Below are 27399 nucleotides of genomic sequence, written 5' to 3'. Positions count from 1 at the left end.
TGATTGATGAAACTGACGCATCATTTATTAGATACGAAGAAGTCAATAACCGCTTACAATTTGTTCCAGGTATATTTATTAATCCTCTTAAATTGCAATGCAGTTTACTTTTTCATCTAGTAATCTCTGTTGATTCACTATTTTATATGCATATTTTTAATCTCCGCAATATTCTCTCGAGAGATAAGACCTTCTCTATTTATTTAAATTATATTTTCATAAAATGAATAACTAAAATTGTTTGAGAGAAAAGAAAAGAAGTTTATTTGTGAGGATTTTCGTCGATACAAAGTTGATAATTTTTCGCAATCTCTTCTAAGAATTATGCGTTTAGTGAATAGATTCACAGGTATTGCTCTCGATTTTTTTTTTGCTGTTGATAAAATCAGAACTAGTATGAATTCATTTGCAATTTGTTATCTTTATTTTTTTTAGAAAAATAGTTCTTTAATTCCCTTTTTATTCTTCTATTTTATATTCTATTTCATTCTTCATTGTAATTGCGTGAAAATTATCATTATTCAGAGAAAATTAAAATTAGAACGAAATAGTAATAAGAAAGCAAATAAAATTGAAAATAATAATTGGTTACGTAAAAGCGTAAAAGCTAATTTTATAATTAGAAAATTAATTTTTCTTTTAATTGTAACTAAAAGTGACAAGGCTTTTTGAAAAATACTTTCTTACACAATAATTACGAAATTATTGATTTATTACGAAATTGAAAAATTAAATACATATATTGAAAACTAATTTACTCGTGCTTTATTATTTTTTTTTTATTTTGCAATTATATAATTTTATATAAACTTTTGATATTTATAATTTAAAAAATTAAGATATTTATTATAAAGAAGTGTGTGTCTAGAATTTTAATAATAATTAATAACATATTCAAGGCACTAACAGACCACAATTTTTTTTCTGACTCATCGCTCATTCTAAGCCTTAAAAATTAATATTAAAAATTTCGCAATTTTTTTTATTTCAAATGTATTAGATTGAAAAAAAAATTCATTAACATCAGTCGGGGAACAAAATTAAAATATTGCACACGCAATTAAAAAAAAAAATAAACTAAAAACAGTTTTCACACATTAAATAATTTAAGTTCTACAATATTGAAAAGCGTTGACGTTAAAAATTAAATGTTACAAATTAACGCTTATTTTCTAGCTCAACATCACAGTCAAGAATTATTATTAATATTTCCAATAACATGTTGAAAATACATTTTGGGACTATGTTCTTTTTATTAAATATTTTTAGCTGCCTTAATTCGCCTCTTCCAAATACGGAAACATTTATGCAACAATAGATATTTGAAATTATTTTAAAAAAGTATCGGAAAATCTTGGAAAATATTAAAGAAAAATTATTCAATAATCTAAAAATGTATTACAGATTCAAGTGATTTGTAAACTTGTATTTATAACAGCAAATGCAAAATATTCTAAATGAAAAAAATGAATGGAACTTAAGTTTTAAATGTTTATATTTCGAAAATGTTTATCGTGAACAAGAAGTGAAAAATGAAAAAAATGGCACAATTTTTGTTCTACTTTCTTCAAAAATCAAAGTAAAACAATCTCGGAAAATTGATCAAAAAAGAGAAAAAATGCAGAAAAATGTCGCTCTTTATAGATGTTTCATATTTGGAAATGCTTCTTAATTTAAAAAAAAATAGCGTAAATATATTTACGAAAATTCGTATAATAATAATTTATCGTAGAAAATACATTTACTAGTTTTCTCACCGCCAATAGTATAGCCTTCAAAATATATATACTAAAATTGTATTCTTACTCATTAACATTATTTTTACATTTTTAATATCATTTTTCCATTATCTGCGACGGATTCAAGGAAGTGTGTTAAATATTACAATTATATTATTATTTGTATAAGTTATATCAAATTTTGTGGGGAGGGGAAAATAATAAATATATAATTGAATAAAATTTACAAAGTAATTGCATATTTAAAAGTCAGCTTTGATACTTTATATTCTTACGCTCTATAAATCAAAAGTATCAAGTAAATATTTTTTTCTTTTTTTTAACTTTACTTTTTTTGACAAAAATACGATTTTTTTAATTTGATTTTTTAAAATTTGATTTTCTAAAAATTGTAGATTTATACAATTACAGTGGAACCTCGATTATCCGAACCTCTGTTATCCGAACCCTCCATTATCCGAACCGAAAATCATTTTATCCGAACTTCTATTATCCAAACTTTTTTTTGGCCTCCCAAATCTTTCAAAGGAAAATAACGAAATTTATGCCAGAAAAATCTTAAAAAATTCTGAATTCTATGTTTTATTAATATATTATTATATGAATTAATATATATTTACGTATATATACTTATGTATATTTAAAAAATGAATTAAATGAAATATATATAATTCAACTATCGATTTTTTTACTTTAATTATTATATAAAAAAAATTAAAATCTCTATTATCCGAACTTTCGATTATCCGAACTCGGCCTTGCCTAGGTTAGTTCGGATAATCGAGGTTCCACTGTATATATAAAAAAACAATTATTGAAAATATCTTTGTGACGATATTTCTATGAGGTGCTCGATTTGATATTATTCAGCATAAAATCTTAAAAATAGAAGACTAAAAGCCTCTTAGATTTCGATGTTAATTAACTTTGGATAAAAAGTCTTTTTCTTCAGTTGCGCAATTATGTTGAATTTTTTGTTTTGTAAAAATTTTAATCCATCTTGTCTGAAACAAGGGGAAATCTAACTATTCTTAACTGTCTACCAAAGTCACATATTACACTATCGCGAAGTGGCAACATTTGTTTTATAAAGACACTATTGTCCTTGTGTCCTAATCTCACTTCTCGAACAGGTTCTCCAGTTCTTACGTCCCAAATAATTAAGGAACCCTGAAATTAATTTTTCATATAATTATTATTATTCTTTACTGCAATTTAATTACAATTTTTATAATTGCAAACAATGTTCCTAAAGTTTTGAACGTTCAAATGAACGACATTTTTTACTACTTTTAAGTACTTCGTATTTTTTTTATAAGAAAAATTATAAAAAAATTAATTCCTAAGTAAGTAGGTAAATGTTTAATTTTAATTGTTTCTTTTTTGTATAACAAAAATATAATTTTGAAAAATATTCAAATAGAAAAAGTTTTCGTTCATTTGAACGTTCAAAGCTTTAGGAAAATTACAAACAAAAAATTTACACTACGATTTATGTCTAAATATTCAATTGCTTTTTTTTACTTAATTATTTCTTATTAGAAATTAATTAATTATTGATTCAGGCCTCGGACCGACTTTAAGAAGCAAAAAAAGTCGTTTTGGTTGATTAAAAATTTCCCTGATTTTTCTTAATTTCTAGAAAAGTTTTGAACTATTCTCTTTATTCTGATAACTCAATTTTTCAATTCTTTCAAAACTTTTTTTGCAAATTTTTTCTGATTTCTCTTCAGAATTACGATTAATTTAAAAAATTGCAATAAAATTATCCAGAATATAAAATTAATTTCAATCAAATTTTTTGACAAATTTTCAATTAATTACTTTTTGGAATTCAATTACCTTCACAAAATTTTAATTTTTTCTAGAATTTGCATAAATGCATGAATTGAAATTCTCAAAAAAAGTTGAAATCTTTTGAAATTTAATTAATTCTTAAAATTGATACTATAGTATCAATTATTTTCTGGAATTTTTACTGAAATTCTTTTCTAAATCAATTATTTTTCATAATTTTGAGAAAGTTCTTTAAAAATTTAATTATGTACTCAAAAAAAAAAAAAAGAAAGTTCACTTAAAATAGAATTTAAATTTCAATTGTTTTTAATTAAATTTTACAAAATTTCAATAATTCCAAAATTTTTCAATTAAACTTATCTTTAAAAGTTAAAAAAAATGATTAATAAACAATTAATTTGAAAGGAAATCTGAAAGAGTCGAAAAAATTTCAAAGAAATTTGAATCAAAATTTTTCAATTTAAATTTTTTAATTAAAATTATTTAAAATGCATATCTTCAAAAATTTCAATTTAAAACATTTTGAAATTTAATTATTTCTGAGAAGTTTTTACTATAACTCTCCCAATATTCAATTATTTTCTGGAATTTTTTACTGAAATTCTTTTCTAAATCCATTATTTTCAATAATTTTGAGAAAGTTCTTTGAGAATATTTAATTATTTTCTAGAATTTCCAGTCCAAATTCTTTTCTAAATCAATAATTTTAAGAAAGTTCTTTGAGAATTGAATTATTAAAAAAATAAATTTGATATTACCATGAATTTTAATACAAAATCTTAAATTATTTTTTATTTTTAACATTAATGAAACTTTACATAATATGAAAATTGAATTTATTTATTCAATAATTTATTTATATTGAAATAATTTAGTTCTTGAAGAATTATAAAAACACTACTCATAAATTATTTACTGAATAATTTTACTTAAAACTTCCAAAAATAATTGATTTTTATAAATAAGAGTTGCGTTTACAATTTCTATAAATAATTTAAAATTGGAATCTTAAACAATTTTATTGTAAAATTCTAAAAAATTTTGTTTTTGAAAATGTTTTCTTTTCTTTGAATAATTGAATTCTCGAAGGACTTTCTTAAAAATTAAAAAAAATTGATATACAGAGAATTTTGGTTAAAAATTCGAGAAGATTGAATTGAAATTATTAAATTAATTTTGGATAAGTTAGAGTAAAAATTCGTATAAATTATTAAATTTCCAATGGTGAAAGAAGTCGCCTTTTTAAAAAATAGTCGAAAAAGTTATATTATCCGAAACCTGTTTTTGTTTAATTAAATTTATTAAGATTTAATTCATTATTAATTAAACCTGTTAGAATTTAATTAAAAGGGAAAAATTAAGATACCTGAGTACTTGTTATAAGTAAATGATGAGTTAGCATAACAAGTTGTAAGCATAACGAAATCCTCTGCGATGGTAGGGCGTGTAATAAATGTCCCTGAAAGCGTTCCCAAACACAAAGTTTTTCATCAAGACCCATACTGATAACGTAAGAGGCGGAACAAGTTATTGATGCAACTGCGCCATCATGAGCTTGGATGCTGTACATACACGTTCCTAAAAATATTGAAAAATCTATTTTTTTGTCGATCTTCTTAAATACCAAAAAAGAAAAGCAAAATGTGTAAATTCGTTAAATTATTTTTGATTTCAATATTATTATAATTTATTTATTATCTCTTCTTTTAATATTATTTTTTAGTAGTTTTTATTATTACACCCAGAAAAAAGTTTTTGTTAATTTAAAGAAACCATTTACTTGTTTCTTCGATTGAAAATTAATTTCTCTTTGATACAAAGAAAATTTATTTGATTCAAAAAAACAATTTATTTATTTTAAAAAAAATTTTCTTCTTTAAAGTAAAGAATTATTTCTGATTCTTTATCAATGATAAAATTTCTTTGATTTGAAGAACAAATTTCTTTGAAATTATAAAATCTTCTTTTGTTTGAAGGAAAAATTTATTTTAAATGAAACAAAACAAGTCTAAGAAACTGTGATTTTTAAATTAAGAAACATTTCTTTCTGGTATAGAAAAAGAGTACTAAATTCTTTTTAGTATTGTTTTAGTTTTCTTTTCTAGTAGAAAAAAAAGAAAAATACCAGTTAGAAGATCCCAAACGCAGAGTAAACCATCTTGAGATCCACTTCCTGAAGTCATTGGATTTATTCTGTCTATAAAGAGACAAGAAATAGGCCCACAATGACCGTGTAGAGTATATAAGGGAAGTTGATCCTCAACCCTATAGACTTTTATGGTGTGATCTTGACTTCCGGTTAAAACTCGTCCTCCTTCACTATCGAGAACTGTTATCACTTGTTGATGCGCTCGATGAGAACATAATTTTATACATCGTAAATCCTCTACGGATTGTGTTGTATTATTAATATCCATCGGCGAGCCCGCACTTCCCGTTCTCACATGCGCTGAAAAGTCAAATTTAAAAGCATATCTATAATTGCAAAATTATTATCCATTTTTAATTAACATTCTGTGGACGATTTTCTTTCAGTTTCAAAATTTGTTCACGAATATTTATATTCGCGAAGAAAAATTACAAAAATAATTAATATTTAATTATAATAATAATTATAAGAATTATAAGTAAAAAAACATTTATTATTTAGTTTTATATTTTTTGGAAACGTGGTATTCAATTTATTATTATGTAAATTACAACATTTTTTATTTTCAAATATGAATTTTTGAATAATTTCAGATTCAAACTTTAAAAAAATTCAATTATTAACTAATTTACTAATTAATTATTCTTGTTTACTAATTTCAAAAATTTTATTAAAATTCTTCGCAAGAGTTTAAATTATTTTCATAAATAACATTCTTCGTAAGAATTCAATTATTTTTATAAATAGGTAGTAAAACTTTTTGCAAAAATATAATTATTTTTAAACAAAATTTTAATAAAATTTCCCGAACGAATACAATTATGTTCTAAAAATTGAATAAATCCTTCGAAACAATTCAATTAATATTTTAAATATTAGAATCTTTCTAAAATTTCAATTATTTTCAAAAAAAATATGTCACGAAAGAATTCAATTTTTTTCTTAATTCGTTATAAAATCTTTGCAAAAATTCAAATATTTTCAAAAAAATTTCACGAAAGAATTCAATTTTTTTCATAATTTGTTATAAAATATTTTAAAAGAATTTAATTGTTTTCTAAAACTTTAATAAATCCTTCGAAACAATTCAATTATATTTATAAATAGTAAAATTCTTTGCAAAAATTCAAATATTTTCAAAAAAATTTCATGAAAGAATTCAATTTTTAAAAAATGTTTATTAATATTTTTTCGAAAAAATTCAATTATTTTCTAAAATTTCAATAAATCCTACGAAACAATTCAATTTTATTTATAAGTAGTAAAATTCTTTGCAAAAAATCAATTACTTTCAAAAAAATTTCACGAAAGAATTCAATTTTTTTCTTAATTAGTTATAAAATTTTACAAAAGAATTCAATTATTATCTAAAATTTTAATAAAATTCGAAATAATTAAATGTTTAATTTCAATTATAAATACGATTATTTTAAAAACTTGAAAGAAATTTTTCATAAAATTAAATTATTTTCAAAATTTTTAATTCAAATTATTAAAGAAACTCCATTATTTAAAAAAAAATTCAAAGAAATTCTTCAAAAATAATTTAATTAGAATTTTCAAAAATTTTAATAAAATTCTTCGCGAGAATTCAATTACTTTTCTAAATATGTAATAAAATTCTTCGAAGGAATTCAATTATTATCAAATTTTTTGATAAAATTCTTTGCAACAATTCAATGATTTTCAATATGTACATTAATTTTAAAATTGAAATTTAAAAAATTGAATTTAAAAAGAAAAATTATTAAAAAGTTAAGAAACAAAAAAGCAAATGACAACTGACTTCAAACTGCGAACAGATTACCAGAATACAACGATTATTAATATAGATTTTGATATGTACTTGTACATTTTATATTTTCTTAAAAGTTTCGAACGTTCAAATGAATGAAATATTTTTAAAAAGAAAAAAAATGTTTAAGAGTCATTCCATTATATTTCGACTAAAGTCGTTGCTGACTAATTTTAAAAAATTATAATATTTTGCAGGAATGATGTTAAAGATATTAGGATCACCGAACAAAAAGAATTTATAAATATTTTTTATATTTATTGTAAAATAAGCATCTAAAGTATATGAAGTCGTAAAAACTGTCACATTTTCATCTATTAGAAAATATTAAAGAAAACACATAATTTACTATAAAAATGTAAAAAAGTTATAAGAATTTATTAAGAATGAATTGTTTTATTATTATAAATTGATAGAAACAATTATTAATAAGAAATATTAAATAAAAAAGGATTTTAAAGTTCACCTGCCAAATAACCTAATTTTGCAAATTTCATTCACTAAATGTGAGAAAGAGAAATCATTAAATTGAATAAAACCTTATGAAATATAAAGAACCTGTGATTAACTTTTAGTTTTTCTTATCACTTTCTTCCTTTTTTCTTCATAAATGTTAAAAAATAAGCAATTAAAACTGGCACTTTGCTTATTTTCACGATTTTAAAATGCAAATAACTTCTGCCCAGAAAAATGAAAAATTACGAAAATTGGACAATAATTATTTGATCACTAAATACACTCACTGGAAAAAGATTTTCTTTGGTCCCGAAGCTATTTTCCGAAATAATTAATTTTAAACTTTTCACTATTTCTATCAGGTTAATACATGTGATTTTTTTAAAACTGAAGTTGGTTCAAAACGATTAAACAAGAAGAGCTAACTTCGTCCTTTAAAAAACACATGTATTAACCTGATAAAAATAGTAAAAAGTTTAAAGTTAATAAATTCGGAAAATAGCTTCGGGACCAAAGAAAATCTTTTTCCAGTGAGTGTATTTAGTGATCAAATAATTATTGTCCAATTTTCGTAATTTTTCATTTTTCTGGGCAGAAGTTATTTGCATTTTAAAATCGTGAAAATAAGCAAAGTGCCAGTTTTAATTGCTTATTTTTTAACATTTATGAAGAAAAAAGGAAGAAAGTGATAAGAAAAACTAAAAGTTAATCACAGGTTCTTTATATTTCATAAGGTTTTATTCAATTTAATGATTTCTCTTTCTCACATTTAGTGAATGAAATTTGCAAAATTAGGTTATTTGGCAGGTGAACTTTAAAATCCTTTTTTATTTAATATTTCTTATTAATAATTGTTTCTATCAATTTATAATAATAAAACAATTCTTTCTTAATAAATTCTTATAACTTTTTTACATTTTTATAGTAAATTATGTGTTTTCTTTAATATTTTCTAATAGATGAAAATGTGACAGTTTTTACGACTTCATATACTTTAGATGCTTATTTTACAATAAATATAAAAAATATTTAAAAAATTCTTTTTGTTCGGTGATCCTAATATCTTTAACATCATTCCTGCAAAATATTATAATTTTTTAAAATTAGTCAGCAACGACTTTAGTCGAAATATAATGGAATGACTCTTAACTATTCAAAAATAAAAAAAGAATTAAAAATAAATATTTATTTAGTGGATAATTAATTCTTTCAATATAGAAAATAATTTTTTTTTGAAAACAAAATTCAAATTAAAAGAAGTAGAAAATATTGAACGTTCAAAACTTTGGAAACATTTTTTCATATTTAACTAAAACTTGAAATTGCATTTAAAAATATATTTACTCACTTCGCCTGTATGATGTGAAGCCCCAATCTATTTGTTGCCCCTCGCTATAACTTTCTAGTTGCAAAAAATCTAGAGATCCATTTAATCTAGCTACTATAACTCTATTGCCAATGAATTTCACTGCCGAGATTCCTAATCCTGATGCATCGTCAAACAAGCACTGAAAATAAAATATTTTTGCGAACAATTTTAGAAAAATTTGTTAAATTTGACATGTTTTTTAATAATTATAGATAATAATAATGCAAAATAGGAATTAGAGTAATTAAGAGCTTTAAACTTAATTAATAATCAAGTTTAAAGATTAAATTAAAATTAAAGAAAAAGAAATGAATTACAAATATTTTCTCTCACCTTAAATCTGCCAGTCGTGCCTTCCCAAAATTCCAATGTCCCATTGGCACAACCGACAACAATTAAATTCTCCTGATAATCAATGCACCATATTTGTGGCACGTATGACATTTGCGATGTTTTATCAACACTCAAAGAAATAACACTATCTGTTAATTTATTAACTTTCGATAAATTTTGATTTCTCTGCTTTGTATCGTCACATCTGTGTAATTCCCTTAATTTCCTGTGATCGTCAAAGATCTGTTTGTATTGTTCGCCATAATCAAAACCGCGATCAGAATTTTTTTGAATAGGCGAATATTTCATATTTGAAAATTTAATATTAATAGCTGGCCTTAAATCCGGTAGATCAAGTGTTTGATTACCAGTTTTACGCTTTTCCGACGAAACATCATTAATTTGATAATTAAGATCGCCGGTATTGCCAAACGAGTGCCTCTTGTTTCTCAATTCTTGACTCATTTTCGAATAGGTATTCAATTCGTGAAACGATTTACGCTTATAAATTGAAGTTGAATTTGAAGGAAAATTGTAGGAATTGTAGGAATTTGCGATAATTTCCATTTCGCCTCTGGATGGCGGTGAACCACTTTCGTAGTCTGACATTAGGTCGTCTTGATCTTGAGCTATGTTTATTAGATCCTTTTGGGGCATTGTGAAAAATTGACGACGATCGACGAATGACAGTTGTTCTCCTGATACTGTGTCCCAAACTCTTATGTGTCCTGCTAAACAACTACTGGCGACGGTATTGCCATCAGTTGCGATGCACTCGACTTCTTGGACGTGACCATCGAGTACCAAGGGAACAGCTTCCAGTACCAGTTGAGTTGCCGAATCTGATATTTTTTCCTGATTATGCCAACTGGCTCGCCATTCCGCATAATTTCTGGTGCAAATGCAACGGTACAGCACTACCATTGTATAGGCGACGACAATCACGCTCACCGAGCAGAGTAATGCGGCTAAAAATATTTCCATTGGACTCGTTGGTATAAATGGTGCATCGGTATTGAATCCACGAACTTCGGATCTTGTTGGCAATTCCATATCTGTAATTCATTTTTTCTAATTATTAAAGAGAAATTAAAGATTAGAGAGAAAAACTTTTATTCAAAAACTGAAAAGAGATTCAATTTTTAATATTCAATCTTTTCAATTTATAAAAAAATTACCAAATCTCAGATCGACTTTAAAACCCGAATAAAATCGTTTTAGTCGATTCAAATTACAAAAAAGTCTAAAATATAGTTTATTTTATTCGGAGTTTTTTAAAAATTAGACTTTATATTTCCCTGACTTTTCTCTGATTTCCGCAGAAAAGTTTTTAACTTCTTCCCTTATTTTGATAACATCAATTCTAACTTTTTTCAAAATCTCTTTCAAACTTGAATTATTTTCAAAACATTTTTTCAAATTCTTTTACATATTTCTGCGAAAACACGATTATTTTTTTTAAAAAATTGTGATAAAATTTTGCAAAATATAAAATTTGACGAAATTTACAATCTTTTGACAATTTTCATTTAATTTCATTTCATTACTTTTAGAAAGTTAACTATTTTCAAAATTTTAATTAAATTTAACTTAAATTTTAGTTAAATTTTAATTAAATTTAAGTTAAAATTTAAATTACAAATTTTCAAAAATTAAATTTTTCTAAACCCTAATTTTTTCGAAATTTTTTAATTCTTTTATTCAAAGTTCAATAATCTTGTTAAACAAATATTTAAATACTTTCACTTTTATATTTTTTCACAAAAGTTAAAATTTTTTTTTAATTTTAATTTCAAACTTTGTGAAATTTTATTATTTTTCTAAATTGTAACCGTAATTTTCTTCTAAAATTTAATTACTTTCTAGAATTTGTAACTAAAATTACACAAAAACTTTAATAATTTCTTAAATTATTTAAATATAATTAAAACTTTCTACATAAATTGAAATTTTCAAAAAAAAGTTGAAAACTTATGAAATTTAATTATTTCTTAAAATTGCTACTCTAATTTGATCAAAATTTAGTTATTTTCTAGAAGTTTTTACTGAAGTTCTTTTCTAAATCAATTGTTTTTCATAATTTTGAAAAAGTTCTTTAAGAATTTAATTAAGATTCGAAAAAGAAAGAAAAAAAGTTTCCTCAAAATACAATTTAAATTTCAATTGCTTTTAATTCAATTTTACAAAATTTCAATTATTTAAAAATTTTTCAATTAAATTTTTGTTAAAAAATTCCAAACAATTAACAATAAATAATTAATTTGAAAAGAAATTTTAAAAAATTCGAAAGAATTTCAAAGAAATTTTAATCAAAATTTTTCAAAGCTTAAAATTTTTAATTAAAATTATTTAAAATGTATATCTTCAAAAATTCAAATTTAAAACATTTTGAAATTCAATTATTTCTAAACATTTTTTTCTATAACTCTACTAATATTCAATTATTTTCTAGAATTTTTAACTTAAATTCTTTTCTAAATCAATTGTTTTTTAGTAATTTTTTTAGAAAGTTCTTTGAGAATTTAATTATTAAAAAAAATGCAATTTAAATTTTAATTGATTTTGTCAATCAAAAATAAATTGTTTTTAATTCAATTTTACAAATTTTATGCCTGCTTTTCATATTAAAAAATTCAAGTAACTTCAAAAAGATTTTATATGAAATTTTTTTGGAAAATTGAATTATTCAGAATTTTGAAATGTAAATTGTTTCCCAAAAATTTCAACTACTTTCAAAATTCTAAATCTTCCAAAATTTAATTTTTCTAATTTACAATTAAAATTTTTCTCTAAATCAATTATTTTAAATGCAAATTTTAAATCAAAATTTTGATTATACTTTTCGCATTTTTAAAAATCGAAATTAGTTTCATTTTATACCAAAAAAGAAAGTGATATTTTTTTGCAATATGTGAAAAAAATTCAAAATTGTCGCATTTTTTGAAAATAGTCTGGAATAGTCGTAAGAGTCATATTATCCCAAGCTCTCTCAGAGTTTCGAATGTTCAAATGAACGATAATAAACTTTTATTACTATTAATTTGTACATTTTTTACAAATATATACTTTTTTGTATTAATTAAAATAGATAAAAATTAAATCCTTAATTTTTAACTAAATTGATGTTAAATTTTAATTGCTTTTCCTTTTTGGATTTTTTTTCGAAAAAAGGCAAAAAAAAAATTTATTTGAACTTTCGAAATTTGAGAAAAATTGAAATATTTTTACTACTTGGATTTTTTTTATATACGAACCGGAAAAATCGAGAGGATCGAGAGCGGCTGTCGCTAAACTTTGCCATTGAAATTGTTGAATATCATTAGGATTGCTTATCTGTTTTGCTATCTGAGGACTAATTGCATATGATAGTTTAATTGTGGGAAGAATAATCATTTGTTTGCCAGCCATTGATATATTGTACATGGACAGTATTGTCGACCAATGATACAATGAGAGACGATTCCAAGGTGGAAAATCGACCGCTCGCAATTTGTTTAATTCCTCCGTAATATTCTTCGTCTCGTATTTCTAAAAAGAAACAAATAATTTTTAATACTATTTTCCATTAATTGTATTCTAAATACTATTTTCTATTAATTGTATTCTAAATACTATTTTCTATTAATTCTATTCTAAATACTATTTTCTGTTAATTATATTTTAAATACTATTAAATAAATTATCAAAAATGCTAATTTCTAAAAATAAATGGAAAAGTAATTTGTTTTTATTTTGACTTGATTCGTATTAGTTTTAATTCTATCTTTGATAATTAAAACTTACTTGATCGCGTAAGTGATTAGGTGGCATGGTTGTGGATGTCAAAATCGGTTTCTCGGTGCTCATTTCAACAAAATTATCCAACATCTGCGATTTTTCGATAGTGTACCCATCAATATCGGTATCGTGTTTCAAATTATCGCTCAAATGAATCATATGCTCGACAATGCCTGAATTATAAATAATCATACTAATCCAGACCACCATCCAAACCATAAATGCTCGTTGAAATATTCTCGTCCTTGCCCAAAGATGTACTAATTTGAGTCGTTTCGGAATTTTCACTAAAGGCGTCGTATTCTGTGTATTTGGCGCAATAACATTCGTTGGTCCAACGACGCCATTTAATTTCGGATGTGACTTGGAGCGGAAAATATTTGGCTTCTTATTCGATATTATTGTTGTAAACGGCTGTTTCCTTAAGTACGGATCATTGGCGAAATGATACTTTGAATTTTGAACAGAAAATTCCGATCTCTTAATATCGAATGCAAGAATTGTTGAGAAAAATACCATTTGAAGGAAAAAATCACTCAATAAACCAACAATGGCGAATATGGAAAATTCTTGTATTGCCGGGACGAAGGTAAATAAGCCAATTGTTAAAATAGTGACTTCGGTTAGGATGTTTTTTGTTATTGACCATCCTTCCTTTGATAGACCTTGAGCGACGCGAATTTTTACGTCTAAATTCGATGGTGTACTGACGACACTTTTCGTTAGGACTAATACATTTTCCAAGCCAACTATTATTACTAGATAGGGAAATACTTCTTTGCCACTGAGACTGAGTGTTAAACCAAAAAAGAAGCAGACACCCACGGTCATTGACAGTGAGGAGATCACTGTGATTGTTGCACTAAATGCTATTCCGAATTTTGATTTTACTATCTCGATTTTTCTCACTGAAAAATATACGTAGACGAATAAAGCGACAAATGTCATTGTCAGGGGGAAAAAATCACTGTAATTGAATTCTCCTGGATAAAGTATGTGCAATGTTTCGTTAGCAAGTGGTGGATTTGTTGCGTTTTTATCTTCGGACTGATGTAGAGAGTAGTAGTTTGTCAATCTGCGTTTTAAGCCATCTATGTATCTGAAATAGATATAATTAGTATTTTTCGAATGCTTTTCTGTAAATTAATTTAGAAATTATTTTTTCGCCTTGTTGGAAAGAAAATTACCAACTTACTTTGTGTCGTGTTCTTTTAGAAACAAAGTAACTGCGTATTGTATAATTCTTTGTCGAACTCGAATAGGATGCCTCTTGATTCCCGTTTCTTTTAAACTCATTCCAAATAGCATCTCGGCGATACTTATTTTTCCCTTCTGAAGACTCTGGTTTTAAATAGATAAAGATTACAGGGTTCGAACCAGTGAAAGTATTTAAAAATACGAACTTTACGGACCAAAAATTTTACTTAAAACTATAAATTAAATTTTTCATAACTATAAAACATGAAGATATCGATAACTCCGAGTCTTCGACTCGGAGTGATCAATTTCTTCATGTTTTACAGTAATTAAAGATGGACCAGTGATAAAATCATTATTTTATATTATAAAAATATTGTATTTCTTCAAAATTATTTTCATCATTTCAATTATTTTCTAGAATTTTTGATTAAAATTCTTCTTTAAATCGATTATTTTTAATAGTTTTCAAAAAAGTTCTTTGACAATTTTCAAATCCATTTGTTTACAATATTCAATTTTACGAAATTTCAATCATTTATAAATTCTTCAATTAAATGTATATTAGAAAATAAAAACTTCAAATAGTTTAAAAAAAAATTCAATTAAACTATTCAAAAAAATTAATTACAAAATTCAATTATTTCTAAAAATTCACACTATATTGCTATTAATATTCAATTATTATTTAAAATTTTAACTAAAATTCATTTTTAAGTAAATTTTTATTAGAAAATTCTACTAGAATTCAATTATTTAAATACAAAAATAAATAATTTATTGAATAATTGAATGTTTCTTAAAATTCAATTCTCATAAAGAATTTTATCAATAAATTTTTAAATAAAAGAATTCTTTTGACGAATTTTAATACAGTTTTTAAGAATAATTACATTTTTCGAGAAATTCGATTAAAATTGTATTAAAAATAATAGAAATTCTGCGATGAGTTTTATTATTTTTGAAAATAATTGAATTTCTAAGAATAATTTTATTTTTTTTTTAACAATATTTAATTTTTGCGAAGAATATTATTACTCTTGAAAATGATTTGAATTTCTGCAATAATTTGTAACTTTTCCAAAATTAAATTCTTTTCTTCGTGTTTTTAACTAAAATTCTTCTATAAATGCATTATTTTTAATAATTTTTAAAAGAGTTCTTTGAAAATTTTCAAATTCATTTGTTTACAATTCAATGTTACAAAATTTCAATTATTCGTAAATTCTTCAATTAAATATATTAGAAAATAAAAACATCAAATAATTTCAACAAAAAAAAATCTGCAATTAAACTTTCTCAAAAAAATTAATTTCACTGAATTGTTAAAAAAAAATTATTGAATAATTGCATGTTTCTTAAACTTGAATTCCCATAAAGAATTTTATCAATAAATTTTTAAATATATAATTGAATTCTTTTGACGAATTTTAATAAATTTTTTAAAAATAATTACATTTTTCGAGGAATTCTATTAAAAATGAATTTAAAAATAGTTGAAATTCTGCAGTGAGTTCTATTATGAAAATAATTAAATTCCTAAAAAGAATATTATTATTTATGAAAATAATTGAATCCCTGTGAGTCATTCCATTATATTTCGACTAAAGTCGTTGCTGACTAATTTTAAAAAATTATAATATTTTGCAGGAATGATGTTAAAGATATTAGGATCACCGAACAAAAAGAATTTTTTAAATATTTTTTATATTTATTGTAAAATAAGCATCTAAAGTATATGAAGTCGTAAAAACTGTCACATTTTCATCTATTAGAAAATATTAAAGAAAACACATAATTTACTATAAAAATGTAAAAAAGTTATAAGAATTTATTAAGAAAGAATTGTTTTATTATTATAAATTGATAGAAACAATTATTAATAAGAAATATTAAATAAAAAAGGATTTTAAAGTTCACCTGCCAAATAACCTAATTTTGCAAATTTCATTCACTAAATGTGAGAAAGAGAAATCATTAAATTGAATAAAACCTTATGAAATATAAAGAACCTGTGATTAACTTTTAGTTTTTCTTATCACTTTCTTCCTTTTTTCTTCATAAATGTTAAAAAATAAGCAATTAAAACTGGCACTTTGCTTATTTTCACGATTTTAAAATGCAAATAACTTCTGCCCAGAAAAATGAAAAATTACGAAAATTGGGCAATAATTATTTGATCACTAGATACACTCACTGGAAAAAGATTTTCTTTGGTCCCGAAGCTATTTTCCGAATTTATTAACTTTAAACTTTTTACTATTTTTATCAGGTTAATACATGTGTTTTTTAAAGGACGAAGTTAGCTCTTCTTGTTTAATCGTTTTGAACCAACTTCAGTTTTAAAAAAATCACATGTATTAACCTGATAGAAATAGTGAAAAGTTTAAAATTAATTATTTCGGAAAATAGCTTCGGGACCAAAGAAAATCTTTTTCCAGTGAGTGTATTTAGTGATCAAATAATTATTGTCCAATTTTCGTAATTTTTCATTTTTCTGGGCAGAAGTTATTTGCATTTTAAAATCGTGAAAATAAGCAAAGTGCCAGTTTTAATTGCTTATTTTTTAACATTTATGAAGAAAAAAGGAAGAAAGTGATAAGAAAAACTAAAAGTTAATCACAGGTTCTTTATATTTCATAAGGTTTTATTCAATTTAATGATTTCTCTTTCTCACATTTAGTGAATGAAATTTGCAAAATTAGGTTATTTGGCAGGTGAACTTTAAAATCCTTTTTTATTTAATATTTCTTATTAATAATTGTTTCTATCAATTTATAATAATAAAACAATTCATTCTTAATAAATTCTTATAACTTTTTTACATTTTTATAGTAAATTATGTGTTTTCTTTAATATTTTCTAATAGATGAAAATGTGACAGTTTTTACGACTTCATATACTTTAGATGCTTATTTTACAATAAATATAAAAAATATTTATAAATTCTTTTTGTTCGGTGATCCTAATATCTTTAACATCATTCCTGCAAAATATTATAATTTTTTAAAATTAGTCAGCAACGACTTTAGTCGAAATATAATGGAATGACTCTTGTGAAATTTTTATTATTTTATAAAAATAATTAAAGGTTTGCGTAGAATTTTATTAACTTTTTTTTAAATAATTGAATTCTTTTGGAAAATTTAATTATAATTGAAATTTTGCCAAGAATTTTATTAAAATTTTGTGTGTGTAAAAAATAAAAATTAGAATGGACGAAAATTCGTTCCTTACTTGATAGGAAAATATAGTGCCAATTAGATTTGTGTCCTTATTGAAAGCCTCGATACTTCGTTGCCAAAAATTTGCTGGAGATAAAACGAGGCAATTGTACTCTGGCAAAATATCCGGCTTTTTGGGATTTCTTTTCTTAACTGCCTCCACGTGTAAGCAAATTTGACTGAGAGAATTTTTCCTACAAAAAGAAATCAACACATGTAATGTTTAATAATAATTTAATTTTCTAAACACGTGGGTGACGCTCACAAAGTTTATGAACAAGGATTAAAAGAAAAAAAATATTTTTCTCGACGGCAACAATAAAATTTTATGTTTACAAATTTTTCCTTTTCTTTTTTCTTCAGAAAAGTAAGCAAAATATTTTTTGTGCAAAAATATATAAAACCTTGAATGGAAAAATATGTTTCTAAATCGTTGATTATAAACGTTGTGAATTTCAAAAAAAATTTCTAAACTCACGTTTCATGATCTTGGTAATTTTGTATAATTTCCAAAAGATTGAAAATTTCATAAAGAGGCCCTCGAAAGGCATCCATTAGAGATAAATCCTCCGCCCATGGTAGTACTGCGACTCTCAGTACCACTTGTTGTGCATAGAGATCGGAATTTTTTGAACCATTTGACGATATTGTTGCTGTTGTGTGATTGACAATAATTTTTGGAGCATTTCCAGGCATTGGCAAATTTACCAATGGATAACTGTAAACAAAAATTATATTACATATTTCGAGTTCAAAATTAGCTGCAGTTGAAATTATTTTTAGCCCTCTTACCTGCATAGTAATATGACAGAAATAGCGAATGAAATAACAATTATAGGATGAGACGAACAAAATAGGCCGTGGGCATAGTAAAGGCCAGCCACCCTTTCTGGTAAACTGCGTGACATTTCTACATATCTTTCAATGAAATAACTGCATTCGTTTACTCAGAAACTGAAAAATCAAATATTTTATTAAACGTTTACTAAATAATTTTAATAAATTTTTATTAAATGTTTACTAAATAATTATAATAATTTTTATTAAATGTTTACTAAATAATTTTAATAAATCTTTATTAAATAATTTTATCAAAATAATTTTCTACAAAATAGTTTTATTAAATAATTATATTTTATTAAAATTATATTAGAATTCCGAAATTAAATGTAAATAATAAATAACAATAACAATACAATACATTGTGAAACAATTGTTTACAAAGTGATAAAAAAATCAAAATAAAAAGTCAGTGCAAATAATATTGTTGCAATAATTAATCACTAATTTAAAAAAGTATAAAACAATTGTTAGATAAAAAAATAGATTGTTTTTATCAACACAAAAAAAAAAGTTTAATTTTTTTATGAAATGAAAATAAACATATTATAAATAGTAACAGTAGATAAGAAACAAACAAGTGTTAATAACTTATATATACTTATGAAAAATAACTTACGGTAAATTTTTTTTTATTGATTACGCACAACAACGTAATTTGAGAATAAGAATATTTTTCCTGTGTCTTAGTTGCATCAGAATAGTGCTTTTCTGCCATGCAATCACCTTTTGATTGACGTACGTCGTACGTAGGATAATGATAAATGTTTCGTAATATATTTTTTTGGAAAAAAATTTTACGTACAGCCAAGAACAGTAGAATAAAAGATACACCCATAAAAATGAGTCGCAAAAAAAAACTTTGCCCTCACATACAATTTAGAGGTTATGATCGCTGTTATGTATATATATATATATATATATATATGTATACATATACATTAAATAATCCAAATAGTGTTAATGCTCACCAACTGAATGAACTGAATGAACTGAATTTTATCAGGAACATGCTTTTTTTGTAAAGAGAAAAATGAAATTTTCACTATTCATTTAATGTTTTGAACAATAACAATGATATTAAATCACATTGTTATTGTTAAACGTGTTGTTGAATAACACTGTCACTGCGATGTAACTCTTTTATTCAAATTAACTTCTTTCTACACTGATGACAATTGTGAGGTTAATTTCTTTTGAAATATTCACTAAACCTCCGTCAAATGACCAATCATAAAAGCAATTAATTCATTTTGGTCCACACACGTGGCGAAAATAAAATTTAATTTTCCAAGTCTTGAAAGCACCAGAAGATGATACACACTGCGCGTGCGTTATGTGAATGAATCTCATTGGTTATAGCTTTTGAATTTTAAATTCGCAAAAATTTATCAGCCAATGAAAATGTATCTTTAAATTGCAAAAAGGAAGCCATCTGTGAATTATTGATACTACTAACTTGTCCTTGGTCGGTAATGTCACAGAAAAAAAATAACGAAAACGAAACTATATCAGACTGTCAGATTTAAAGGCGTAAAATGAGAATATCATTAGATAATTTTGAAATTCGTCAAATATGGATTTGTACGTAAATTTTGTTCAATACACAATTATTCTAGTTATAATATGTTCCCAAGTGACTTCACAATGTATACAAAATAGTCCTTGCTCGTGTTCTCTACCTGACGGTTCTGGATACGATTTTTCTAGTCTATCAAAACAAGGGTTAGTATTCTTTTTTTTCGGGACATTTTCCCTAAAAATGCATTACGCAATCGTTTGTTAATAATTTCAGGAAATTTATAACAAAAGGACTGTACGATTTTCTTGACATTTGTATCTTGTTCTTTTGATCTAAATTACCGGGAAGAATAATAATAAACCTTTGTGTACATTATTTGCTTTCGGAAAATAGTACTTGTTAACAAAAATTTCATGTTTTTTTGTACTATAAATATTAAGTACTATTCGTACTATAATATATTTAGTATAATATATTTTTTCTGTATTTTAGTCTCGCTTTGCGCTATAATTTGTATTTTTATTGCAGACCATTACAACTTAGTTTTGACAATCGGTCATTCTGGTTTCAACCATGTAAGGATGTTTCCCTGTCGAATGTGACAATTGACGATGGATGTCAAAGTCCAGTATCTGTAAGAATTTCCTCTATTTATCGAATTTTTTTTTGATAAAAGAGATTAAAAATTTGTTATCTCTGTTGTTCAATGACTCTTTTACTAAAATATCAATAATTAATTTTGTCTTGGAGAAAATTGAATGCAGGAAATTGATATTTTTTCAGCTGTGCAGCTGGAATAAAAATGATCCCTCGCAAAAGGGGCCGATGAGTTTAGGAACTGTTGCTGAAAGTAAATTGGAATTGGAAACAAATTATGAAAAAATTCTTATGCTGGTGTTCAGACACAAGCAAAATATAACGAATATCAATTTAATATGCTGCTCCAGTTGTTCTACGGCACTTAAGCCTGATGTTCAATCACAGAATTCTTCAATTACCGTAAGTCGATTCTCTTAATCGCTGTGTCAGGGCTCGAAGTAGGTCTGTAAATCCTGAAAAAGTCCGTAACTTTGCTTGAAGTCCGTAAAAGTCCGTTTTTTTGAAAAAAGGTCCGTAAAGTCCGTAATTTCATTCAAAAAGGATGAAAAGTTCGTAAATTAGACGATATAATTTTGAGAATTTTAGAGAAATTACAAATGATTGCAGAAAGCCAATTATTTTTAAAAGTAATAAAATTCTTCGCAAAAATTCAATTATGTTCAAAAATTTTTTTAAATTCTCGTCAAAATTTCAATTATCTTTAGAAATATTAAAATTCTTCTCCGAAATTCAATTATTTTCAAAAAATCTAAAAAAAAAATGGTCAACATCTCAATTATCTTTATAAATAAATAGCAAAATTCTTCGACAAAATTCAATTATTTTCAAAAATTTTAATGAAATTTATTAAAAAATTTCAATTATTTTCATAATTAACAATATTTATCACACGAATTCAATTATTTTCTAAAGTAATAATATTCAATTATTTTTAAAAATTTTAATAAAATCCATTGCAAAATTTCAATTATCTTTATAAATAAATAGCAAAATTCTTCGACAAAATTCAATTATTTTCAGAAAATTTAATAAAATTCATTAAAAAATTTCAATTATTTTCATAATTAACTATATATTTATCACACGAATTCAATTATTTTCTAAAGTAATAAAATTCAATTATTTTCAAAAATTATAATAAAATTCATTGAAAAATTTCAATTATTTTCAATAGAATTTTAATCGATTTCCTCGAGAAAATTTTAAAAAATTTTATTAAAATTCGTCCAAAGAATTTAATTATTTAAAAATTTGTTGACAAAATTTTTAATAGGAATTGAATTCCAAGAAACATTCAATTATTCAATAAATTATTTATTTTTGTATTTAAATAATTGAATTCTGGTAGAATTTTCTCATATACAATGATTTAAAAATAGATTTCAGTTAAAATCCTAGATTATAATAATTGAATTATTTCAAAGAATTTCATTAAAATTTTAAAAATAATTGAATTTTATTGAGACATTTTTTTAAAATTGTCTTAAAAATAATTGAATTTCTACCAAAAAAAGTTTTATCAAAATTTTTTAAAATGTTTGAATTCCTGCTAAAATTCTGATATTTTTGAAAATAATTGAATTCTTGCGAAGAATTTTATTAAGACTTTTGAAAATAATTGAATCTCTTCATAGATTTTTATTATTTTACGAAAATATTTAAATTCTTGCGAAAAATTTTATTAAAATTTCTGAAAGTAATGAAAGATCTGCTAAGAATTTTGTTATTTTTAATTTATGCCAAGAATTTTATTAAAATTTTTAAAAATAATTGAATTCCTGTTAATTTTTTACAAGAATTTAATTATTTTTGAAAATTTTAATAAAATTCTTGCCAAGAATTCAATTTATTATTTTAATAAATAATAAAATTCAATGCAGAATTTCAATTATTTTGAATACAATTTTAATTGAATTTCTCGAAAAATGTAATTATTCTTAAAAATTTTATTAAAATTCGTTGATAGAATCCAATTATTTAAAAATTTGTTGACAACGATTTTTTATGGGAATTGAATTTTAAGAAACGTTGTAATTATTCTTAAAGATGCAAATAAATTATTTATTGAATAATTATTCAATAAATTATTTATTTGCAATTTTGCATTTAAATTTGTATTTAAATAATTGAATTCTAGTAGAATTTTCTAATAAAAATTGATTTTCATTTCATAAAAATGAATTTCAGTTAAAATTTTAGATGATAATTGAATATTACAAGCAATATAGCGTAAATATTAAAAAATAATTGAATTTCGTAATTAATTTTTTTTTAAAAAGTTTAATTGAGTTTTTTTAATATTATTTTTAGTTTCTATTTTCTAATATTTATTTAATTAAAGAATTCACGAATAATTGAAACTTCGTAAAATTGAATATTGTAAAGAAATGAATTTGAAAATTGTCAAGAACTTTTTCGAAAATTATTAAAAATAATCGATATAAAGAAGAATTTTAGATAAAAATTCTTAAAAATAATAATTGAGTTGATAATGATTTTAATTATTATAAGTTATTGTTATTAATAATTATTATTAATTATTATAAAATATGAAGAAATCGATGACTTCGAGTCGAAGACTCGGAGTTATCGATTTCTTCATGTTTTATAGTTATGAAAAATTGAATTTATAGGTATTAAGTAAAATGTTCTCTTATTTGATTCGGACTGATTCTATTTTTGTCACTTGGTCCGTAAATAGTCCGCAATTTTTAATTTTTGGTCCGTAAAGTCCGTATTTTTAAATACTTTCACTGCTTCGAGCCCTGCTGTGTGTTTTAAAATAGGTTTCTTAATTCCAAAAATGTTTTTTATTAAAGAAAATTTTTTAATCTGAAAAATTTCTTTTTTTAATGGAAAAAATTCTTTTTTAGAATTTGATATTGTTCTCGCCACATTTATGTAAACATGAGAGCGAAGGTTTGTCCGGTGGTTCGGTATTTTTTATACTCTTGCTAGTATTTGGTGGAATTTATTTTATCGGTGGCGCTCTTGCCTTGAAATTCCTACGAGGAGCAACTGGTTGGGAAATGTTGCCAAATCATGAATTTTGGTGTACATTAGGACGACAATTCAAAGTAAATTTGTTAATTATTTTCTTCTCTGAAATTCCTTCTTGTTTCTCTCAATTGTCTAATTTATTTGATTCTAATTTAAATTATTGAATTTATTCCTTCCCTATTTGGCATTTATAGGCCAATCATATTTATCACTCATAAATATTCTCTTCTGTTAATTATTATTATTCTTATTCTCTTACAGATTGGATGTATGTTTCTTTGTAGCGGTTGCAAAGAAGACAGTTACGAGAGGATTTAATTTCATCTCTGTTGATTAATTCTAATCATTAGTATACCATATACTTAAGATGTGAAAAAATATATGCAAAAAAGGCTGATTTTTATTCAACAAGTGTTTTTGACATGAATGAAATAACGTTTGAAATTTATACATATTTAATTTTGTATAAAGTATATATTAATATGTGATAATTTTCTATTATAGAGTTAACAGAAATAATTATGTAGAATCAAGTTTTTATTGGAAAGAAAAGTACACAGCTTACTTGTGAGCTTTATGAAAATACTTCTAAGATTTTTATAACATACTCTATTTTTTCTAATTGAAGTGTCTCGAAATTCGTATAAATATTTGCATAATATATATTATTAAAGTAAATAAAAAATTCTTGTGTAAATAAAATAGTTGCTTTTAATCGGATTTTAGTAGAAAATAAAATAATCGATACAATTTTTATTTTTCACGGGAGCTAATTATTTTATTTAATTTCTTAATTCTTAGTTAATATTTTCATTTCTTAATTCTTAATTAATTTTTTTATTTCTTAATTAATTTTTATTTCTTAATATTTATTTCCTAATTAATTTATTAATTAAGAAAAGAAGATTAAACGAAATAATGAGGTTTCTTGACAATAATTCCATATTCTGCGACTGCAGGTGTTAAATCTTCCATTGTTAATGTATAACGACGATCTTTTATTTTGGTTTTAGTGTTTAAATTCGCCCCTCTTGTTTTACAATGCTGAAGAGCGTCATTTGATATCTCGGAGATGAATTTTTGCGCTGCCAAAGACACTAGACGTACACTGTAATTGGCAAATTTTTAATTGACAAATTAATAATACGAAAAAAAATTCAGAACAATTTTAAAACAATTTTTAAATACATACATTCTTGCATCTGTCGTATTGAATCCTCCAGTACGCAAATAATGTTCCGTAATCGAGTCAGGAAGCTGCGAGAAATTTTTCGTTTTAAAATAACAACACTAACTAAAAAATTCATATATTAATTTACTTTTACAAATTTTACAATTTTATTTTAATATATTTAATTATTCATTTTACTTATTTTAATATAAATAAGAATTTAATTTATAATTTAATATAAATAAGAATTAAAACTAAATTTTACGTCGAACCTGACGATTTTCAAAATTGTTACTTAGAAAATGATCAGATTTTACGTTGTAAACTTGAGTTCAATAAATAAGAACTTTTAGCGAATAGAAATTAAATAAAAGATTGAAATAAAAATACCGTTGGTGTGTAATCTTCTAATTGAAGGAGAAAATCAGATAAAGGTTGACCAGCAGTTGTCGTTGGTTCTTCCTGAACGAAAGTTGACTCTTTTTCGTTATTTTCTTCCATTCTCAACTACTTATTGGAATTAAATTCCTAAAATCAGAGAATAATCATTAATATCAAATTACTCGTAATGTTGAATTCATTTTTCGAGAAAATTCCCATAAATATGCAATTTATTGAACGTAAATAAAAACATATTTACATTCAATAAAATGTATTGCAGCATTTGCACTTAGAGAAATCCTAACCTACAAATGTTATTTTTTTGTGAAAACTTATGCAAAACGAAAATAATAATTAGTTGATGATAATAAACACTATATTTAAATTTTAATAAACTGAGTATTTTTCTTTATTAGAAAGTGAAAAACGTGAAAAACTAAGTCGTGTCAAAATGTTCTTATATGTTAAAGTTGTTATGCGAAAATTATAGTTATAATTTGCTACTTGCCTTAAAAAGTAAATATCGACTAGATGAAAGTGATGAAATTTTGTTGAATCGATTATTCTGGTAGATGTTATTAAATTATTTTAATTACAAAGCGAAAAGATAAACATTTGTCAATTTCTTTCTTGTAATCTCACTTTAGCACGTATGGGTAGGGTAGGTAGATTTAACTCAGAGCATCGCCACCTGTCAATATTGTTACGAGCCGCGTTACCTTTAATAACGTAACTCTTAGTTCGCGATGATTCGCCGAATTCTTAACATATACGTAGAAAACCTGGGGTGCTACTCTCTGTACCAAAAACATAAGTTCGAATGCTCATTATGCCGAATTTACAATTTAGAAATGACCAGATACGCGAATCCTCAATAACCTAAATTGTATATTGAATGAAATTCAAAAGTAGGGAATAATCATTTGATATATTCTGCATATGGAGAATATTATTTTAAACTAATTCTTTTTTTCCACAATTTGAAATTATTGCAATTTTTATTTTTGGAATTTCCACTTTACCTACATTTTAATAGATCGAAACGTAAAATATCAGAATTGACATTTAATTGAAATATGATGGAGAATAAATATATATTCACTGAATAAAAAGATTAAATAATTATTAAATGTTTGAATTTAATAAAAACATATTGTTCAAAAGTTACAGTGCGAATTGTACAGAATATATATTAATAAGAAATATAATTTGGCAGAATGTCGATTCGATCGATTTTATATTTGCAAGAAATTCAATTTGACAGAATATCAATTTATAAGAAACACGTTTTCGTAGAACTTTAACTTGTCAGAATTGTAATTTTGTAGAATATTAATATTGGCAAATCTAATTTTGGTAGAAATCTGCTTTATCAGAATGATCACATGTTCGAATCCTCAAAAGTTAGAATTCCATTTTTACCGAAAATGGATTCCACATAAATATTTCGCGCAAATTTTAAAATTCTGATTTCTGATTGGTCGATTTTAAAATTTGCGCCAAATATTTATGTGGAATCCATTTTCGGTAAAAATGGAATTCTAACTTTTGAGGATTCGAACATGTGATCATTCTGATAAAGCAGATTTCTACCAAAATTAGATTTGCCAATATTAATATTCTACAAAATTACAATTCTGACAAGTTAAAGTTCTACGAAAACGTGTTTCTTATAAATTGATATTCTGTCAAATTGAATTTCTTGCAAATATAAAATCGATCGAATCGACATTCTGCCAAATTATATTTCTTATTAATATATATTCTGTACAATTCGCACTGTAACTTTTGAACAATATGTTTTTATTAAATTCAAACATTTAATAATTATTTAATCTTTTTATTCAGTGAATATATATTTATTCTCCATCATATTTCAATTAAATGTCAATTCTGATATTTTACGTTTCGATCTATTAAAATGTAGGTAAAGTGGAAATTCCAAAAATAAAAATTGCAATAATTTCAAATTGTGGAAAAAAAGAATTAGTTTAAAATAATATTCTCCATATGCAGAATATATCAAATGATTATTCCCTACTTTTGAAT

General features: G+C 23.8%; 3 protein-coding genes across 4 annotated transcripts; 1 reads left to right on the top strand and 2 right to left on the bottom strand.

The window, feature by feature from the left end:
• Positions 1-989: 989 nt before the first annotated feature.
• Positions 990-19990, bottom strand: LOC122511710 (sterol regulatory element-binding protein cleavage-activating protein). Of its 2 annotated transcripts, XM_043627124.1 has the most exons (13): positions 19648-19990; positions 19296-19402; positions 18629-18790; positions 18315-18554; positions 17850-18030; positions 14611-14756; positions 13422-14514; positions 12893-13166; positions 9639-10693; positions 9285-9444; positions 5662-5985; positions 4903-5114; positions 990-2909 (listed from the first exon to the last, which is right to left on the bottom strand). In XM_043627124.1, exons 3-13 carry the CDS (start codon positions 18742-18744, stop codon positions 2730-2732), a joined length of 3981 nt encoding a protein of 1326 aa, XP_043483059.1. In that variant the 5' UTR covers positions 18745-18790; positions 19296-19402; positions 19648-19990; the 3' UTR covers positions 990-2729. The 2 variants fall into 2 exon arrangements, with proteins under 2 accessions (XP_043483059.1, XP_043483060.1); XM_043627125.1 differs by lacking the exon at positions 19296-19402.
• Positions 19991-20146: 156 nt separating this feature from the next.
• LOC122511716 lies at positions 20147-24182 on the top strand. The gene is made up of 5 exons (XM_043627138.1): positions 20147-20401; positions 20727-20832; positions 20982-21197; positions 23672-23875; positions 24060-24182. Exons 1-5 carry the CDS (start codon positions 20253-20255, stop codon positions 24114-24116), a joined length of 732 nt encoding a protein of 243 aa, XP_043483073.1. The 5' UTR covers positions 20147-20252; the 3' UTR covers positions 24117-24182.
• Positions 24183-24317: 135 nt separating this feature from the next.
• LOC122511717 (transcription initiation factor TFIID subunit 10) lies at positions 24318-26022 on the bottom strand. The gene is made up of 4 exons (XM_043627139.1): positions 25859-26022; positions 25360-25497; positions 24991-25055; positions 24318-24906 (listed from the first exon to the last, which is right to left on the bottom strand). Exons 2-4 carry the CDS (start codon positions 25468-25470, stop codon positions 24705-24707), a joined length of 378 nt encoding a protein of 125 aa, XP_043483074.1. The 5' UTR covers positions 25471-25497; positions 25859-26022; the 3' UTR covers positions 24318-24704.
• Between the last annotated feature and the right edge of the window lie 1377 nt (positions 26023-27399).

This window comes from Leptopilina heterotoma, unplaced genomic scaffold, assembly GCF_015476425.1.
Source record: "Leptopilina heterotoma isolate Lh14 unplaced genomic scaffold, ASM1547642v1 Lhet_9, whole genome shotgun sequence".
Lineage (NCBI taxonomy): Eukaryota > Metazoa > Arthropoda > Insecta > Hymenoptera > Figitidae > Leptopilina > Leptopilina heterotoma.
The sequence above is the reverse complement of the archived record's forward strand: the minus strand, read 5'-3'. Positions and strand labels throughout refer to the sequence as shown.